General features: G+C 38.6%; 1 protein-coding gene across 1 annotated transcript in view; it reads right to left on the bottom strand.

Moving 5' to 3' along the window:
* Nucleotides 1-1867: 1867 nt before the first annotated feature.
* The window catches only part of slc39a8.L (solute carrier family 39 (zinc transporter), member 8 L homeolog), a 38780-nt gene continuing 28897 nt past the window's right edge, over nt 1868-11750 (bottom strand). Inside the window, exons 6-9 of the mRNA XM_018251966.2 lie at nt 9054-9218; nt 6981-7188; nt 5134-5318; nt 1868-2559 (exon numbers count right to left, since the gene is read on the bottom strand). Of these exons, the coding sequence (XP_018107455.1) occupies nt 2410-2559; nt 5134-5318; nt 6981-7188; nt 9054-9218 (708 nt within the window). The 3' untranslated portion in view covers nt 1868-2409. The remainder of the gene's footprint in view (nt 2560-5133; nt 5319-6980; nt 7189-9053; nt 9219-11750) is intronic.

Genomic DNA, 11750 nt, shown 5'->3' with positions numbered 1-11750 from the left:
GGAAGCCCCAGGTCCCAATCATTCTGTATAACAGATCCCATACCTGTAATAATGTAGCAAACAGAACACACAGGAGAGCACGGCTGCTCACGTAGAAATAACCCTGAATGAGTGTTTTTAGAAGCAGCCATTTTGGTTGTTGTAATATCTCTACTGTATGTACAGAATTAAATATTTCCCTATAGGCTTCAGTGAACTGCCACCTAGTGGGCAAAAACAATGCTTTCTAGGCTATATTAATCAGTTACATTTAAACAATTAACCTCTCAAACATTTCTTAATAAGAATAAAAGATTTTAGGGCTCTGGCTGGTTGGCACTTGGTATCAGGTTTTCTTCCCTAATGGCCCAGTTCGACACAGTCTAAATAAGTGGGCCTGCCCAAAAGTCACATTGTGTTTGGCTAGATTTGTTTTAATAAGGTGTTGAAATCTTTCAGGGTGAAAAGCAATAGCTAAGGCAGTGATCCACAACCCCTTGGATGTTGCTCCCAGTGGTCTCAAAGCAGGTGATAATATTTGAATTCCTAGCCTAGAGGCAAGTTTTGGTTGAATAAAAAACATATTTACTGCCAAACAGAGCCTCCTGCAGGCTGCCAGTCCACATAGGTGCTACCAATAGCCAAGCACAGCCCTTATTTGGCACCTCCCAGGAACATTTTTCATGCTCGTGTTGCTCCCAACTCTTTTTACAATTGAATGTGGCTCACAGTTAAAATAGATTGAGGAACCCTGAGCTAATTAGTATTGGCTAAGATGCTCAACAATGCCAATTAAGTTCCAATAACTGCCAGTCCCGAACCAATATAATGCCAATATATTGTGCACATACTGTACTAAAGGTAGGGCATAGATCACACCTATGGCATGATCACAGAATTGATTAGCCAAAATATATAAAGGGCTGTCAATTAAAAATTGATGTGGCATGTGTATTGGGGTCATCTTCAGACAACCATGCTATAATACTTCCACTCTGTTATGTCTCTAATCAGCCTGTAGGCAATTCCAACTGTCATTTTGCAATCCCCCAGAATTTAGATTACGGTAGGTCAAATCCTTTGTGTTTGGATATGGTTGAGCAGTATATTTAAAGTCATATAAATTTAAAGCTGTGGACAATTAGATGCAATATTATTTTCTTCACACATTCTGCAATTTTCTTTACATTTACCCCAAATATAATTTATATGAATTAGGGTTTGGCTTCAGTTTTGTATTCAGACAACTTTTTTGTGGTTTGTGGTATTTGACAGGATCTAAAAATCCCTTTCTGCCATAAATAAGATTAAATTAAAGGGGACCCGTCACCCAAAAAAATTATTCAAAATCCTATTTTATCATGTTAGTCAAGCAAAAGGAACTTTAATTACACCATATAAATTATTTTAATCTCGTTTCCATCGGTCTGGGAATTTATAATTATAGCAAGCAGACAGGAGCCATTTTGTGGACACTGTTATTAAGGCAAGCCTTGCATCATCTCAGTATCTTGTTTTTGCACCAGAATGGGGGATCTGATGTCCATCCCCATGCCCTGGTTACACAATTAAATGGTGAAGAGAACGGGGGAATGTGGGGAGAGCAGTGACATCTAGGAAGTGCTGAATGGAAAGTGAAAGTAATTGCCTGCCCGCCTCTATGCCTATGGCATAGAGGAGGGGCAGGCAATATTTGATTGACAGCTGAGATTTTTAAATGAGTTTACATCTATGAACGCTTTAATAAAAAAAAGAATTTGGATTTCATGTTTAATTTGAAAAGGCTTTTTATTATCCAGCTTTTTATGTCTGGGTGACAGGTCCACTTCTAGCCAGTACTAGATAAATAAGAAATACAAAAACACATTTTTAAATCACTTTTAAAGTTTATTAAGCAGAAAATATAATTACATTTCACGATTTTTTTGTTCTGAAAACTAGATTTTATATGTAAAAAATAGTTAAAGACTTTACAAATTTAACTATTCCTATTTGTTTTCAAGTGCAAATAAACAAAGACAATTTGGTACAAAATATAGAAAGAAAAAAGTATTTTCATATAAAAGCCCTTCTCAATTACACTGTGATTTGGACGTGAGCACATTTTTTTAATATTTCCAAAATCACATGGAATTAAGTGGCACCAGCTGCCTTTAGTCTTAGAAAAAAAACTGTAACACCATGCTCACTATAACACTGTACAGGTAATGCCTGGTGTAACAAATAAAAATACATAAATATTTATATAAATTTACTAAGATAGCAGCAGTTCATTATTCACTCTTTCAACCAAATTTCAAAGTCCTTTCATCAAATTGTGCATAAAAATAAATCATTTATTTCTTGAGATCGGAAGATATGAAAATCTAAAAACATACATGACATTCAACAAGTCGTATTTGTATGCTAGGTTGTGCTTGGCTCATGATCTTAATTCAACTTAATTTCCTTTGAATAGAGGGTAATTAGTAGAATAATGGCGAATCCAGAGAGTAACCCTGCATTCTGAATTGAGAAATAGATTAGGTCCGATCTCCTTCCTTTTATCTTGCCTTTGAGCATTTCATTCATCTCTGGAAACTGGAAGACAGAATCAAAAAATACACTTTAACTCAGTTATTCTCTCTGTATTGTACATTGCTCATTATTTAGCTCTGCTACAACTTCTTAATAGTCTGACAGTATAAGAGACTTATCAAAAAACTGGTTGCCTATACACCAGTCTTGGTAGGAATAAACACATTTTATCCACACTCAGTCGAATGCCTATTCTATAATACCACATTTAATCAGTTCTACCCATATAATCATGGTCTTCTCCCTCTGCATCTGGGTTATTCATAAAAAAGTAAAAAGTGACTAGTCCACACATACTGTGATAAACACATACTTTTATTCTACAGTACTGATTTTGCAAAGCCGTTAGTCTGATCACATAGTTTAACCTAGGGGGATGAGTATCCCATTAAGTAAGTGCAGCCAGACCAGAATTCCTAAATAAGAGCAAATGAAAGATATAAATCTACCACTTAAAGGAATAGTAACACCAAAAAATTAAAATGTTTTAAAGTAATGAAAATATAATGTACTGTTGTCCTGCACTGATAAAACTTGTATGTTTGCTACAGAAACTCTACTATAGTTTATAAAACAAGCTGCTGTGTAGCCATGGGGGCAGCCATTCAAATCTAAAAAAGGAGAAAGGGCACAGGTTACATAACAGATAACAGATAATCTTTATAGTAAACAGTGAAATTCTACAGGGCTTATCTGTTATCAACTGTGCATCCTGTGCTTGAATGGCTGCCTCTATGGCTACACAGCAGTTTGTTTATATAATACACCAGTTATACCAGTGTAGAGCAACAGTACTTTGAATTTACAAATTAAATCCAATAAGGATTAATTATATCTTAGTTGGAATCAAGTACAAGGTACAGTATTATTATTACAGAGAAAAAGGCAATCATTTAAAAGTGACTAGTCCACACATACTGTGATAAACACATACTTTTATTCTACAGTACTGATTTTGCAAAGCCGTTAGTCTGATCACATAGTTTAACCTAGGGGGATGAGTATCCCATTAAGTAAGTGCAGCCAGACCAGAATTCCTAAATAAGAGCAAATGAAAGATATAAATCTACCACTTAAAGGAATAGTAACACCAAAAAATTAAAATGTTTTAAAGTAATGAAAATATAATGTACTGTTGTCCTGCACTGATAAAACTTGTATGTTTGCTACAGAAACTCTACTATAGTTTATAAAACAAGCTGCTGTGTAGCCATGGGGGCAGCCATTCAAATCTAAAAAAGGAGAAAGGGCACAGGTTACATAACAGATAACAGATAATCTTTATAGTAAACAGTGAAATTCTACAGGGCTTATCTGTTATCAACTGTGCATCCTGTGCTTGAATGGCTGCCTCTATGGCTACACAGCAGTTTGTTTATATAATACACCAGTTATACCAGTGTAGAGCAACAGTACTTTGAATTTACAAATTAAATCCAATAAGGATTAATTATATCTTAGTTGGAATCAAGTACAAGGTACAGTATTATTATTACAGAGAAAAAGGCAATCATTTAAAAAAATTTGGATTATTTGGATAAAATGGAGTCTATGGGAGACATTTCTGTAATTTGGAGCTTTCTGGATAATGTTTCCGGATAACGGATCCCATACCTGTACTACACATACAACTGATATCCCCTAGTACTAATGAGGGGTCTTTTATGATTCCCCTGGAAAGCAAAAGGATGCAAGAACTTGTACATTAGTGCTTATGACCAGAGTATACTGTATCTGCTCAGCATGAGGTGCACAGGGCAGTGTTAAAGGAGAATTCAACCCTAAAGTTAAAAAACCCCTCCCCCCTACCCTACATAGACCTCCCCTTCCTCCTACCCCCAACCTAAGTGTTACCCCGGGCAAATGCCCCTAACGTTTTACTTACCCCTCAGTGCAGATTCAGGCATCAGAGTTCACGGGTGCCATCTTCTTCTCTTCGGAAATCTTTGGAATGAGACCGGCGTGGCAGGTCATGCGCATTTGGAGCAATTCTGTTCTGCGACAACTGCACATGCCCCAAAACTCACGAAAATTGCCGAAGCGCCAGTCTCATTACGAAGATTACCGAAGCGGCTGAAGAAATCGTCGTGAATTCCGATGCCTGAATCTGCACCAAGGGGTAAGTAAAACGTATGGGGCATTTGCCGGGGTAACACTTAGGCTGGGGGGTCTATGTAGGGTAGGGGGGTAGGGGTTTTTTAACTTTAGGGTTGAATTCTCCTTTAAGGGAAGCAAGCCAGCAGGCCGGCTTTACCCTTACTGCCTATCATAAGGTAGGTAGTAAGGACATGTCCTTATTGTTGGTTGTGACCGCCATCTGTGTCAGGTATCTATTGCTGACTATGTCCTGCCATTTAGGGAATAGGTAGGGAGTGGAAGGGGGGATGCCTCCCACCCCTCATGAAAGCAGGAAGGGCTATATTCACAGACCTTCGGCAATTCTGATTTTCAGTACCAGGAAGCAATGTGCAAAGTGTATAAAACGTGCCTGCTTTTGCACGTTGCAAACTGCTTAGGAGGTTGTATATGACCCTTATATTATTTCTGTTCAATATCAATACATTTTGAGCTCCTTACCATGTCTGCCAATCCAATGTAGAGAAACATGCCTCCTGCTATTCCAAAGATGACACTTGGCTCAAAGTTGTTGCCAATCAAAATCCCAAATATTAGGCCAATGTAACATGAACAAGCCGAGATAAAATTGAAGAACAAAGCTTGTGGAATGCTCATTCCAGCATTTATTAGGATTGCAAAATCCCCTGAAAAGAAGAGAAAAATCTATCAAATAATGTATTATTAAAGACAACAATGAATATTTTTTTTCCTGCCTACATTCTAGTTCAGAACAGTGCTTGCGTCTCTGGCTCATTAAAGCTTGGCAGGTATACTAGAACAGCGTTGGACTTGGTCGGCGGTACAACATTAAGAAACCAGGTGGACCCTGGCTTTTTTGGGCACCGCCCAAAAGAGAGTAAAGCAGGGGCCAGATTTGTACATCAAAGGACAAGGAACCCCCCCAACAAAGAGTATGGACCATCTGTAAGTATTAAAAAAAGGGTATAAGCACTTATCAATCTTTCCAATTACTTGATTTTCCCAGCAACATCAGAGCAATCTGAGTTGGGTGACGTTGATGTCAGACCAAAACTAAACGCATGCTCAGAAAATCCATTACAAATTCAGCACATGCACATAGTAAGCTTTTCTACTTCGCTAATATGAGGCTTAGGAAATCACATAATAAATTGGAATGATGGATAAGGTCGCTGGAAGTAATATTGCATCCACAGTCATCAAAGACTGTAATGTTCCTCAGGGTTGCTCCAATGAAAATAAGGCATTTTGTGCTAAAAAAAAAAAAGTATAGTAAAACCCAATTTTACATTTTCCTGGAATTTACACCACTTTTTGCAGTCCCATACAGACATGTGATGTCTTTTTTTTACCAGGTTTGATGCCATTCATTAGGGAAAAGTTGGGTTCTACTCTATGGCATTAACCAAGGGGCTACAGTAAAGTTACAGTTTTGTGGGCTTCCTTGTCCTTTAAAAAGTTTTTCACTTAAAAGTTCACTTTTGTAGGGTTCTAAAACAATTAGCAATTAGTTTTAATTCTTTCACTTTTGTGTTTTTGGAACATTTAAATTTTTTGTTCTCGGGTTTGCAATGTCAACTACCATCTGCATTCTAGGGCTAAATTATCATACCAAAAAACACAAAATTGAGCTCTCTGTATTTTTTGGTGCCCAGGATTACTAACCCTAACAAAAAGACTATTGGTAACTGCAGGCACAAAATGAAAAAAATAAATGCACTTATAAGTAAGAAACACACAAAGTAAATAATGGAGACCAAATGAAAAGTTTCTTAGGATAGGTGATAAGTTCATCTTTGAAAGTGAACGTCCCCTTAACTTCAGAGACTTTATAGCATATATAATCTAAGTAACAAGTGCTTTCTACAGAATTTGGTAACCAATGTACACTTTCCTGAGCAGTGATGACTGACACATTTGGCTTATGGGCCTCTAACTGTACAGCCTGGCTCTATATCAAACATAAAATACACTCTTGGGGGTTATTTACTAAACCTCAATATTTTTTCTGGTCGAGCTTTTTGGGGTCATGGTCATGTAGAAGTCAATGGCAGATGTCCCTTTTAAAATTTGAAAAAGATCTGTGCAGGATTTTGTCCATTAATCTGGAAAATTCAAGGTTTTTGACCATCAAATCTGAAAAATTTGTGTGATTCGAGTTTAATTTTATTAAGTCTTTTCCCGCACCAATTTTTTAATTTATTGATAAATAAGTTAAAATCATGGATGAGAGTTTGGTCGAGCTTGGTTTAATAAAAAGATAAGATAAATTAGAGTTAGTAAATAACCCTTTTGATGTTTACTTCTACTGATGCATGGATGCTTACCAAACTCATGAGGAAATTCTTCACATAGAATTGCAATAGACGTACTGAGTCCTTGCAAATTTGACAGGGTAAAGGAAGCCCCAATAGCAAGTCCATCAATAAAGTTGTGCAGGGCATCACTTAAAGTAATCATCCAGGCTAATGTGCCAATGTTTTTCAGAGGTGTCCACTTCAATACCTTGCAGCAATGCACTTCTTCCATTGAGTCCTGTCGCAAAGCATATGGCAGTTAGAACATAATTATATCTACAATACTGACTTTCAATACTATTTTTAACCAAACCATTGTTCTCTATTTAAAGGGGGACTAAAACTTCTGGAAAATGTGCTCCTTTGAGCTTTAAATTAAGCCATTTTTGAGAAAAGAGACTATTTGAAACAGATACTGATCTGTATTAAAACGCTGCTGGAAGTACAGCCTCTAAGTTTTCCCTGTTCCCTAAGTTTTTCCCATTGTTTTTTTGCTAATTTCCAGATCTGTCTGCCTCCATGTTTCAAGAGTGATTTTAGTGCTGATTCTGAAAGCATTTCCATCCAGGGTCTATCTGCACTCTGCACCTAGAGATGGGTAGGAAATATGGTGCTAGGTGCAAACACAGCACCAGCAGGGCAGCTCTGTCCTTGAAGGTGGGAAGTAGAGGGATCCATTGCAGCCTGTGCTCAAAGCCTTCCCTAATATGTGTGTCTGAAAGAAGTTAAGGAATCTGTGTAGGAGGGGGACACCTATACCCATATCTTATTAATACAACACTGCTGAAAGCAGGCATAGCTATATTCATGGGAGGGGGCACACAGATCTCACAATAGGGGTTATATAATTAAAGGCACTAGGTTTGCCCAGGATCAGTCACCCATAGCAGTCAGCATGAAGAAATTACTGGTCACTTGTTTAAAAGGAAACATCTTATTTGTTGCTATGGGTTATTGCCCCCAGGCAAACTTAATGCCTTTTATTACATATAGGGGTAAGTGTGAAAAATATGGCAGAAAGCACCCATTTTTGCACTTGAGACCCTGCTCTGCACTTAGTAAATCACCCCTAATGCGTTTTGTGCCCAAGAGCTCCAAGTCACATGTACTGTGTCTGCCCAAAAAGCTGGCCAGTGTCTTTGGGAATATTCTGTCAGCTTAACCTTAAGAAGTATATTTTGAAACATCTGTTTGATCCAGAAAAAATTTGAGGGCAATAAGATGAAATGTATATTAATAAATAAAACTTATAAAATGATAGAATGTTATATTAAGTTGTCATTGCATTTTCAAATGTATATTACTTAAAATAAATAACCTACCAATGATAATGCACATAGAGTATCTGAATTTCACTAACAGCAGGGGACATACAAGTCAAGGACATCTATATTTGTGTATGGTGGCGCCTCCTATGGATAAGGTCACTAGAACACACTTTAGATGCTAACCATAGTATTTTGCTAACTTAGCATTTTCTTGGAATCTACCAGCACAGGGTTCATAACCTTTAACATAATAAAGACAGAAGCCAGTGCTGTTCAGGGAAGCAAACTACTCTTGAGATAAACTGTCTGTGATTACCCAATCCAATTGCTGACTTAACATTTTCTTTTTTTAAAACTTTCAAAAGAAAGATTATACAGCTGCAATAAGCATAAATATGGCCAACATAATTCTGTGCTTTATTGCAATTCACCTTTCTTTATAGCCAAACCAACTGCTGTCAGCATAAATTAAATCTACTGCATTTAGCACAAATAACCATTGGCTAACAATAATAATCATTGTGTTTTCTTAGCCAACTTATTATATCACTATTTCAATTCCATCCTTAATGGTGATTGTGTTCAAAGAAGATAAACTCAGTTTAGTGCCGGAGTGGGGAGATTCCAGTCGAGTGGTCAATACTAAGGATTTTGATCTCAAACTTCTGTGAGCATGAGGCATTTTACAACATTTCGAAATCTTAACGCAGACCCAGATTCCAATTCACCTCTAGCTCACCTTTTTATATAATAATGCAGTCTGAAATGTTGCTGATATGACACCTTATATATTATGCAGTTGAAAAAGAAATTTTGGCAAATATAGTTACTGTACCTTCGATGAAACCTTGCTCGTGTGTTCCAGATGATTTACTCCATTAGGCTCTGCTACTGTGGGATTTGAATACACGATACCTCCATTGGGAAGTTTACTTGCTGGAGACTCGATTTGCAATTCTTGATGAGGCACTTGATCAATGTCTAAATGGTTATGGACACCCTATACATACAAAATAATTCAGTTAAATCACATATGAATGATAAAAGCTTGTAAAGGTACATTTATACACCAGTAGCTCCTATATCAGAGTGTTTATTTGTTACAAATCAGGGTTGAATGGATCATTCATTCATCAGAATCCACATGAATGTTTATTGGTTACAGGAAAAAATCTAGAAAGCCACTGAAGCTTTCCTGTAGTTTTTAAGTTACTGCCTCTTCCACTATACTTTTCTGCTCTTCGTGTGTATTTCAACCTATCAACAAACTGATATCCTTCTATACTTCCACCATACTCCATTATTGTCTTCATTAATTCTACCATTGTCTGTTGCCCAATGACACACTAGTAAGGAAGATGCTTCTTTCCTTCCAGTTAATGGCCCCAAAATCAATTTATTTGTTATAAATGACTATGTAGCGCACCCGTAGGTGTTGGCAGTAGTATATATGAGTCTGCTTTCCTTAACCAGGTGACACCCCAAGGCCCCAGTAACCAGGCACACAAGATGGCAGTGCAACAGGCACAACCTGACTTTATTAAACAGCTGCAGCTGTAAGAGATGATTGGTTAGAAATGAAACAATAATATGACAATCAGTATTCTGCTAACACTGTAGTAAATATGACAATTTAACAAAGACAGCCCCTGTAAGACCCTTCAAACCCCGGTGTGCACACCTAAGTCCTGAAACAGTTGTGTACCGATGGGGGCCCCCTTACTGAGTTGAAAGAACTGGATGGGCTGCAAATAGCACAGCAGTCTAAATGAATGGCAAATTCCACCTTAGGTTGCTGCTGAACTGTGCAACTGGATTATCTCCCTGGATGTAACCACAATAAAAGAACTGGTGATGTGTCCCTTGGTAAGGGTATAGATGGTGCTCCCTCTGGTGCTGTTGGAAGTGTGTAGCAATGCTGTCAGTTTTCCTTGCACAATATGTCTCACCCTCCAATGGACTAGCAGGATAATGTCTGTTTTATAACTCCCAAAGTTCCTTAAACTGGTAGCACAAGGGTTAATAACTTACAGTTGACAAGAACCTTGCTTCTCTCCACACTGTGGCTTTCTCCTTATTAAGATGGCTGGCTGTTGTACTCCTGGATCACAATGGGTGCTGACAACAAAACTTCCTCCAGGGAACAGCAGCACACAGCTTCAAGCAGGCTGCACACTGCAGTGTTCTCCCCTTGCAGGTTAATAGCAGTCTCTCTCTCTTCACTCAGCAGGCTGGAACACAAACCCAGTCTCTAGATCTCTCAGCACATCTCTCCATGCTGGCTGGTCTCTCCTCCTCCTGTTCCAGACTGATTCCTCTTCCTGTTCCTGGCTGAGAGGGCAGGGCACAGACTGTCTCCTTTATCATTGGCTGGAGAAAATCCCTTCCTTGCTGCAGTCTGAAGCATTAACTAGTTCCTCTGTACTGTAGTGGAAGGCACAGGGGGACTACATTACCCAGCAGTCTTACAGGTGCAAACATTAAGTGTGCTACACTCAACCCCCTCTTTATAAATGTCACGTCCTCATGACAGCATTTCGGAACATATGTATCAATATGCAGAGAATAAAGCATGGCAATATACACGTTAACAAATATATACAGTGCAACAGAAACATCTCATTTACTGAACAATCTTTTCCACCATGGCATACCACTTTTGTATGTTTTATGGGCTGGGGTGTCACCATTGGGCATCAGAACACAGGGAACATGGGCGATGGTAGCTTTTCGAACAGTGGGCACCATCTGATTGTGACTTGTTAGAATAGTTCTCTATGTCCTCCTCTTCTGTATCACTTTGAAGAAGCTGATTCAGTGGCCATGCAACTTTAGCAAATCCTCTCACAAATCTGCGGTAATACCCACAGAATCCCAGGAATGATCTGAGTTCAGTAATGGTGTGGGGTCGGGGCCAAGAAGTGACTGCTTCAATCTTGCTGGGTTCAGTGGATACTCCCTCAGCTGATACCACATGGCCTAGATAGGTGACCGAGGGTAAACAAAACTGGCATTTTTCCGGTGACAGCTTCAACCCTTCTTTCTTTAGCCTATCCAGCACTTTAAGTAGTCTCTCTTCATGTTCCTCAAGAGTCTTCCCAAAGACAATAATGTCATCGAGATACACCACTACCTCTATGAAATGCATGTCTCCCACTGTATTTTCCATCAGCCTTTGGAAGGTGGCCGGGGCTCCGCTAAGTCCTCGAGGCATTCTTGTCCATTCTAGGAACCCCAAAGGGCAGATAAATTCTGTCTTCTCACGATCATCTGGATGCATTGGGATCTGGTGGTATCCACTTTTTAAGTCCAGAACGCTGAACCACTTACTTCCAACTAAGCAGTGCAGGACATCTTCCACCCTGGGAGTGGTATATTGATCAGGGATGGTGCGCTGATTTAGAGTTCTATAGTCCACACACATCCTAATGGACCCATTCTTTTTACGCACCACCACAATTGGCGATGCATAGGGGCTTCGGGACTCTCTGAGAATTCCTGTGGTCTTCAACTCTTCCAGAAGCTTTCGTAG

This window comes from Xenopus laevis, chromosome 1L, assembly GCF_017654675.1.
Source record: "Xenopus laevis strain J_2021 chromosome 1L, Xenopus_laevis_v10.1, whole genome shotgun sequence".
Lineage (NCBI taxonomy): Eukaryota > Metazoa > Chordata > Amphibia > Anura > Pipidae > Xenopus > Xenopus laevis.
The sequence above is the reverse complement of the archived record's forward strand: the minus strand, read 5'-3'. Positions and strand labels throughout refer to the sequence as shown.